Raw genomic sequence first — 9,193 nt, forward strand, 5'->3', positions numbered from 1 at the left:
GCTCGCTCGGTTGCTTTCTCCTGTGAGATACATTCAGCCTCTTGCGAATTGAAGGAAAATTAAGAAACACAGACTACATTTTTATTTTTTGTATTTTTTATTAGTCAATTTTTTGGGATGTCTGGCTTCCCTTGGCATCCATGAATACACGCCACTGATCAGAAGTCTAAATGAAAAGCGAAACGAAACTATATTCAAGAAAAGGAGCCATTTGCACATTCCAATTTATTACATATCAGTACTGTACATAGACAGTGATGACAGACTGCCGTTTAATAATATCCAGATAGACCAATACGTATTTTAATAAATAAATAAAATTGTGTGTGTGTTTTTTAACTAACTAACTAACTAACTAACTAACTAACTAACTAACTAACTCATGCAAGTGAAAGTCTACTGTAACTGGACGAAGAGCAAGGGGGTGTTATCATAACTAGCTACATCATGGCATGTTTATCTGGCCCCCATGGCGCCCTCTTGAGGAAAAATCCGGTAAAAGAGGAACTGGGCTTGTAGAGAAGAAGGAAGTGCAGTTACACTGAGGAAGGATCAAAACAACGAAAGTGGGTTGCTGTTTTTAGACGAATTCAGGTGCATAGCGAAGGCGAAAGGCTTCGAGAAGCCTGGGATTTCTCTTCAAGTTCTGATACAAAAGCTGGGATGAAGAATTGTCTATCCAGTTTCAGTTTATTTAATGGCAGGTATTGGAAATTTCACAGTAAAAAGGAAGACATTTCTATCAGACATATAAGTGCCATAAGCCCTCGACAAAGATCTTTACATCATCATTAAGTTAATTGTGCAATATTGAATTTAAAGTTTGTGATTGAAATTGGTTACTTTGGTATTGAATTGAGGGAGCGCTAGATACAACAAACTGTTTTTACGCGTGCGAGCTGAGGATCTCCACGGCCAGTTATCTTTGTGGTCGGAGGTATTTTCAATTCAAGGCAAGCATTGTTATTGCACGAAAGGTTTCCAGCTGGGTACAGTAGGCCTGAAAAGTTTGTGCGTTCGCTGTTTTTTGAACGACACATTTGACCGAGTTTATTTGATGTGGGCCAGTGCATAGTTAATTGTTAGGTTAGTTAAATTCGTACGACCATTGTTGAATATCTAACTAATGTGTACAAAGCAAGACAGAGGATTGCGAAGAAGACAAGTGTAATTTTGTTTATTATAATTGGCGACCTGACCTGGTGGTGACAGATTGTAGACTTTTACGGTAGTCTTTAAGCCTAGGGGCTAAATAGGGGATGAGTTTATGCACTTTAAACACTTCATTTTTTTACATGCAAAATATTAACTGTCAAGATGAAACTCCTGGAAAATTCAAGTTTTGAAGCCATAAACACCAGACTCACCATTGAAACGGGGGACTGTCAGATAATAGGAAGGTAAGTTATCAACATGTCGATAGTGCCACTAGCCCATTTGCTATGTAGACCTACAAATGGACAAAATTTGCACATAATTTGACAACACTTCAATGCCTTGCTATGAAGACCTAACATAACTGAACTGTGTTACACAGGAAGTAGATTTTCAGCAACCACATTTGTTGAAGTGTATGCATGATGTGATGAACCATTCTGTATTTTCTCAGGATCGAGAGCTACTCTTGCAAGATGGCAGGCGAGGACAAGCAGATGTTCAAGCAGTTCTGTCAGGAGGGACTGCCTCATGTCCTGGAAGCCCTGTCCCCTCCACAGTCCTCAGGAATAAGCCCCAACAAGTAAGACTTCAGTCCACACTACACCATCACCATAGGAACTCAGAGGTCTATTCAGTACTGGGGAGAAATGGTCAGTGTTTTGCAGATAAATGTAGCTAATGCATGTAGAACACACACACTAAAGTAGATGTATAACATAGTGATAGTGAGTTGAATCTGTTGTAGTCATTACACTTCTATCAGTATTCTGTAATGCCCATGGCCTGGTCACATGAAGACCTAGACGAATCCTGTAGTTCCCGTCAAGCAGACAGTTCAAATGACAAGAATGCACTACAAGTATGAACAAGTGTGGACTGAACATGTTCATAACACTACTAAGTGTGTGTCTGTGGTTTTGTGCTGTTGTTGCAGGTTGAGCCAGAGTCAGAGTGGAGACGAGGGGGAAGGGCCTCTCTCTGACAAGTGCAGCAGGAAGACCCTCTTTTACCTGATCGCCACCCTCAACGAATCCTTCCGCCCCGACTATGACTTCAGCCGCACCAAGAGCCACGACTTTAGCAGAGAGCCCAGCGTTAACTGGGTGAGGATCTATTTAACATCTCCTACCTACTCAACAGTGCCTGTACCTGTACCTGCCTCGTGTTGCTGTTATGAATTGCTTACACCGGAACCAGCATATTCTGCTGGTTTTGCATCGTGGCTTTCACTACACAGCAGCATGATTTGATTGGGCTTGATGTGCCGAGGCAGCTTGTACACAACCCAAAGCCTGTCAGGTCTTATGTGGTATGAGACCATTACCTGGAGGACAAAAGGCTACGGAAAGAGACTAACAGATCAACTCGAAAATTAAAAGTATAGCACACAGTGCTTGAAACTAGATGTCTAGTCATGGACAGTCTTAGCTGAATTCTTACCTGGCTGGATATACACGGGATAAGAGCGTCTGCTAAATGACTTAAATGTAAATGTAAGTTATGCGTTTGTATGCCATTATTAACATAGTGTGTGACCTCAGGTGTTCAACGCGGTGAACAGTAGTCTGTCGGCGGCGGCCCGGGAGGAGTATAGTCTGCTTCAGCCCCAGCTGTGGGAGGCCATTGACGCTGAGATCTGCCTGTCAGAGTGTGACATCTACAGGTGAGTAACGTCACGTTTTCTTAAAGGTAGAGAGGGTATGTGTGGTCCGTAGTTGGCAGCAATATCACTAGAAACTCCGGCACGAGCATCAGAGTGCTAGGTGGAGCCACTACCATGTTGCTTACACCCATCCAATCCTTTCAGATATATGACAAGTGTCTTGGGCAAGTGGTACTGTTTTCATAGAGCAATAATCCATTTTATGTGTTATTTTGTTTTCCCTTGAGGGGAGGCATACATGCTGTTTGTAAACCAGAATTTAAGGGCCATATTGTTTTGAACGTTGCAGCTACAACCCAGACCTGGACTCTGACCCGTACGGAGAGGAGGGCAACATGTGGTCCTTCAACTACTTCTTCTACAACACAAGGCTGAAGAGGATAGTCTTCTTCACATGCCGCTCGGTCAGGTTAGACTAAAGACTGCAAAACCCATCATCGCCACAGTTTTTTCCTTTTCTTGAAAAGTTGACTGCTGACTACAGAATTCTTTGGGATTGTATTAACAGTCGACTAATGAACAAAATACAAAATTATGTTTTTGGGTGAACTATACCTTTTTAACTTCTAATGTCCATTTGACGTGTCAGTTGTCTGGGTATGGTATTATTTTATCTGAGTGGAAATCATCTGTTTACAATCTGTACATGGTTGGTCATAGACAATATAACTGCATACTGACAATAAATACTTATATTTTGCTCAAAGCTAAATGGATACATGGATAAGTGTCCTAGGCAGTCATTCAACATAGCCAAAGAACCAGGGAAGCGATAGAAATTAAGCTAGCCCACTAGCCCAAGGCTATTACTTTTCAGTCTGTGCCAGACTAACCCGCCAGGCCAGTGACATTTTGTCTTTTCAAACATCGCATGACACAGATTTTGGATCCGTCTGTTACCCGGGTCAGTTGAAATCACAGTTTACTGGCCAATGTCCAAAATACTTATATTCCATCCCTGAAAGAATTGCTTATACATTGAAGTGGTCTGTGGTGAGCAACATTTGCTTTTGTCCCTGTGTGTTAGTTTATTCATGGCCCCACGGGACTCTGGCATTGGCAACGAACTAGATCTGGAGCTGGATGAAGATTGTTATGAGAACATGGATGAAGATGGGTAAGGAGGGCACACAGCCTGCATTCTCCATAGAAAACCTAAAATATGATTTGGTATTAAAAACATAGAGCATGAAACTGTTTTACTTTCTTTTAAGTGTCAAAGTTATTTTGTATGTTGAATTAGTACTGTTCATGGATACATCATTTGGGTCTGTCTAATCTTTTAATCTAAACCATGTATTTCTTCTCTCAGCCGGTATGGTGCCCTGTGTGCCCAGTGAAGCGCCAGTCCCAGTCTCATACAGGACCAAACAGTATACTGGGATGTCTGTCTGTACCCACATCACCACCATTTATTTTACAACTCATCTTAAACTCATAATTTTTCGTGTTGAGAATTTGCTTCAGTTTTTTCTTGTACTTTGTGTGGTGAACCTCACTGTATTTTACTGCAGAAGTCAGACTGTGAGCTTGGAGATCTGTTACTCATGATCAGATGTGGATTATTCCCATTTATTTGTGTATCATTTTAATTTTCCATCGCTACATTCTCCTTACCTTGTTTATCAGAAGCAAAAGCTTTGTTTGGCGTGTTTGACCTGGTATTGGAGCATGTTCTGGCACTCATTAATTTGCAACATATTTCACATTCTCTATGCTGGTTTTGCTAATGCATTAATTAAGCAAAAGTTTTAGATTTTTATTATCATGTTTTGTTGTTCAAGCTTTACCATTCCAAAGTGTGAGCTGTTCTCATACCAAATGGGTTCTCAATGTTTAGGTATAGGACCATTCTCAGACTACATACTTGAGGGCATGTTTGAACTTTGAACACCAGGGGGCAGCCTCAATTTAGCTGTCCTCCACTGTAGCTACATCCATAAAACTGCTGTTTGCTGATGGCCAAACCAATACTGTCACTTCAATCTCAGCTGATGGAAAAGTCACATACCAGCTTGAATCAGTCTGCCTCTTGGGGATGTTCTGCCTTCCATACCAATGCTACTCAAACCTACAATTGTTTATTTATTTTTATTTAGCGACAAGTGCAGTCTATAGTTTTATGGGTCAAGCCAGCAAATACTATTCTGCTGCATCTCTGTTCCAAAAGCACTCCAGAATCTAATCTTGATTCTCAATTCCATAATGTGTTTTAAGGACTTGTGTGACACGTGAATTCTCACATATTATACAAACTCTGCTTGTAGAGTATACTGTTTGAATTTACATATCTTGTATTTTAATATAACTTAAAAAGCTGTTTTTAGGTATTGCTTTAGTTGAAGCAGTTTTTAGTGTGATTATCTGAAGAGTTTTATGAAAACACAAGTCTAGTTACAGAGCAGTTTCCCTTTAGTCTGACTGTTGCGCTCCCCCGTGTGTGGCATTTTGAAATGTCATTTTAGACTTATAGTGTCAAGACAAATCTAGAGTGATAATTTCCACTGCAAAAACTCCCTGTAGAGATCAGTGATGCCTATGGTCCAACTTTCCTTATCAAATTAAGCATGATGGAAATGTACTGAATATACAATAATGCATTTGTGACTAATGGGTGGACTGAAGGGCAAAGCTACCTATTTAGGCCCAGTAGTGAGTGATTGGTTAGCCGTATTTCAACGGTCACATTTCCTGTATCAGTATTTTGGTTGTCCTATTGACTACCAGCTGGACAGTGTTACTGCATACGTCTTGCTCTTGCCCGTTTTGTGTAAGTAAAATGTGAAATAGACTCATCCTTTGGACATTAAGTACAACATGGTAGAAAGATACAGTGGGTATTGTAAAGTTGCATGTATATCTATCTGCTTCTAGTGTAGAACATGCTCTCTAGAGATGTTGAAATCACAAACCAATTTTGACTTCCTGAATTTGATTTCAAATGTCAACGTCCAAAGTGATCAGCATATTGACTTTTGACAAACATACTTTGCGCAGGTAGACATGGCTACAGTACAAATTTCCTTGTTGATTATCTTTGTCTACTGAACAACTGTTTTAGACAACACTGTTGATTTGTTGTGTTCAATGTGGCCCATGTGTGAAAACAAGGTGGTTGTCATGGCAAGGACATGCAGGCTTATTATCTCAGACTTCCTGACAATATGGTCCAATTAAATACTAAGAAGCAAGGTAATATTGTTGCGGAAGTAGGCTAACTCTTGCATCAGAACCACATTTATTTTAGTCTCGTGTTAATGACTAGGATATATTATCTGTGAAACAGTTTTAATTTCCCAATCGCAAGGTTGACCTATTAATTGTATACATCGCAGAATAGTTTCATTTTGTCTTTCTGGCAGCTTACAAGACCTCATAATTGTGGTTTTATTTCACAAAACTTGTATCCATTTGATTTGTCACCAACTCACCATGTACAATAAAGGTCTTGACTAAAACTGCCTCACTGCCCAGTTTTTATAACACTGATTTAAATAATATGTGTAATTCTTTAGACAAACTTGGGTGAGATTGTTTTCCATTCACAATTGGTGTTATCCAATCAGTACAAGGCTTGGGACTAGCTAGTAGATCAGTACTATAAATAATCAGTAGTAGCATTTGTATTTATTACACCACCACCACCACATATCTACAGTACAAAATCCATGTGTACGTGTGTGTATAGTGCGTATGTTATCGTGTGTGTGCATGCATGCCTCTGTGCCTATGTTTGTGTTGCTTCACAGTCCCCGCTGTTCCATAAGGTGTATTTTTATCTGTGTTTTAAATCTCATTTTACTGCTTGCTTCAGTTACTTGATGTGGAATAGAGTTGTAGTCGTGGCTCTATGTAGTACTGTGCACCTCCCATAGTCTGTTCTGGACTTGGGGACTTGTGGCATGTGTTGTGGGGTGTCCGAGCTGTGTGCCAGTAGTTCAAACAGACAGCTCGGTGCATTCTACATGTCAATACCTCTCATAAATACAAGTAGTGATGAAGTCAATCTCTCCTCCACTTTGAGCCAGGAGAGATTGACATGCATATTAATATTAGCTCTCTGTGTACATCCAAGGGCCAACCGTGCTGCCCTGTTCTGAGCCAATTGCAATTTTCCTAAGTCCCTTTTTGTGGCACCTGACCACACGACTGAACAGTAGACCAGGTGCGACAAAACTAGGGCCTGTAGGACCTGCTTTGTTGATAGTGTTGTTAAGAAGGTAGAGCTGCGCTTTATTATGGACAGACTTCTCCCCATCTTAGCTACTGTTGTATCAATATGTTTTTACCATGACAGTTTACAATCCAGGGTTACTCCAAGCAGTTTAGTCACCTCAACTTGCTCCATTTCCACATTATTTATTACAAGATTTAGTTAAGGTTTAGTGAATGATTTGTCCCAAATACAATGCTTTTAGTTTTAGAAATATTTAGGACTTACTTATTCCATGCCACCCACTCTGAAACTAACTGCAGCTCTTTGTTACAGTGAGGGAAAAAAGGTTTTGATCCCCTGCTGATTTTGTACGTTTGCCCACTGACAAAGAAATGATCAGTCTATAATTTTAATGGTAGGTTTATTTGAACAGTGAGAGACAGAATAACAACAAATAAATCCTGAAAAAACGCATGTCAAAAATGTTATAAATTGATTTGCATTTTAATGAGGGAAATAAGTATTTGACCCCTCTGCAAAACATGACTTAGTACTTGGTGGCAAAACCCTTGGCAATCACAGAGGTCAGACGTTTTTGTAGTTGGCCACCAGGTTTGCACACATCTAGGAGGGATTTTGTTCCACTTTGGAAACTCAAACCTTCAGCTCCCTCCACAGATTTTCTATGGGATTAAGGTCTGGAGACTGGCTAGGCCACTCCAGGACCTTAATGTGCTTCTTCTTGAGCCACTCCTTTGTTGCCTTGGCCGTGTGTTTTGGGTCATTGTCATGCTGGAATACCCATCCACGACCCATTTTCAATGCCCTGGCTGAGGGAAGGAGGTTCTCACCCAAGATTTGACGGTACATGGCCCCGTCCATCGTCCCTTTAATGCGGTGAAGTTGTCCTGTCCCCTTAGCAGAAAAACACCCCCAAAGCATAATGTTTCCACCTCCATGTTTGACGGTGGGGATGGTGTTCTTGGGGTCATTGGCAGCATTCCTCCTCCTCCAAACACGGCGAGTTGAGTGGATGCCATAGAGCTAGATTTTGGTCTCATCTGACCACAACACTTTCACCCAGTTCTCCTCTGAATCATTCAGATGTTCATTGGCAAACTTCAAACGGGCCTGTATATGTGCTTTCTTGAGCAGGGGGACCTTGCGGGCGTTGCAGGATTTCAGTCCTTCACAGCGTAGTGTGTTACCAATTGTTTTCTTTGTGACTATGGTCCCAGCTGCCTTGAGATCATTGACAAGATCCTCCCATGTAGTTCTGGGCTGATTCCTCACCGTTCTCATGATCATTGCAACTCCACAAGGTGAGATCTTGCATGGAGCCCCAGGCCGAGGGAGATTGACAGTTATTTTGTGTTTCTTCCATTTGCGAATAATCGCACCAACTGTTGTCACCTTCTCACCAAGCTGCTTGGCGATGGTCTTGTAGCCCATTCCAGCCTTGTGTAGGTCTACAATCTTGTCCCTGACAACCTTGGAGAGCTCTTTGGTCTTGACCATGGTGGAGAGTTTGAAATCTGATTGATTGATTGCTTCTGTGGACAGGTGTCTTTTATACAGGTAACAAACTGAGATTAGGAGCACTCCCTTTAAGAGTGTGCTCCTAATCTCAGCTTGTTACCTGTATAATAGACACCTGGGAGCCAGAAATCTTTCTGATTGAGAGGGGGTCAAATACTTATTTCCCTCATTAAAATGCAAATCAATTCATAACATTTTTGACATGCGTTTTTCTGAATTTTGTTGTTGTTATTGTGTCTCTCACTGTTCAAATAAACCTACCATTAAAATGATAGACTGATCATTTCTTTGTCAGTGGGCAAATGTACGAAATCAGCAGGGGATCAAATACTTTTTTCCCTCACTGTAAGTGTTGTGTTGCAGTCATTTCAGTCGCTGTAGTAGCTGACATGTATAGCAGAAATCATTCAGATATCTTTACTATGAATTGGTCATAACCCCTGTCCTTGCACGGTTTTGCGCTTCTCTAGATAATAGTCAGTTCCACTGTACATCCTAGTATTAATCAAAGCTGAATCAAGCTCTGTGGGTTTGTAGTTTTAAATAATTTCTTGATTCCTGGAATTATTTATCTGACCCTGAACACAAAAATAGAGATTGGGTAATGAACAAGTGTGTTACAACCATCTCCAACGACAATGTGTGGTCTTATCGAAAAAAGCGGGATTGGCAAACAG

At 40.8% G+C, this 9,193-nt stretch overlaps 1 protein-coding gene across 2 annotated transcripts; it reads left to right on the forward strand.

Moving 5' to 3' along the window:
* Positions 1–523: 523 nt before the first annotated feature.
* Positions 524–6,282, forward strand: LOC311133502 (repressor of RNA polymerase III transcription MAF1 homolog). Of its 2 annotated transcripts, XM_084166998.1 has the most exons (8): positions 524–704; positions 1,318–1,400; positions 1,610–1,738; positions 2,093–2,261; positions 2,700–2,821; positions 3,111–3,230; positions 3,849–3,938; positions 4,134–6,282. In XM_084166998.1, exons 2-8 carry the CDS (start codon positions 1,318–1,320, stop codon positions 4,159–4,161), a joined length of 741 nt encoding a protein of 246 aa, XP_084023124.1. In that variant the 5' UTR covers positions 524–704; the 3' UTR covers positions 4,162–6,282. The 2 variants fall into 2 exon arrangements, with proteins under 2 accessions (XP_084023124.1, XP_084023123.1); XM_084166997.1 differs by having other exon boundaries at positions 524–1,400.
* Positions 6,283–9,193: the final 2,911 nt, after the last annotated feature.

The sequence above is a fragment of the Coregonus lavaretus genome (assembly GCF_964263955.1).
Source record: "Coregonus lavaretus genome assembly, chromosome: 8".
NCBI classification, from domain to species: domain Eukaryota; kingdom Metazoa; phylum Chordata; class Actinopteri; order Salmoniformes; family Salmonidae; genus Coregonus; species Coregonus lavaretus.

Excerpts from the sequence above, each read along its gene's own strand:
- LOC311133502 (XM_084166997.1), top strand. The coding sequence starts at position 1,318 with ATGAAACTCCTGGAAAATTCAAGTTTTGAAGCCATAAACACCAGACTC. Across the intron at positions 1,739-2,092 it reads TCAGGAATAAGCCCCAACAA|GTTGAGCCAGAGTCAGAGTG; the intron begins GTAAGACTTCAG and ends CTGTTGTTGCAG. Across the intron at positions 2,822-3,110 it reads TCAGAGTGTGACATCTACAG|CTACAACCCAGACCTGGACT; the intron begins GTGAGTAACGTC and ends TGAACGTTGCAG.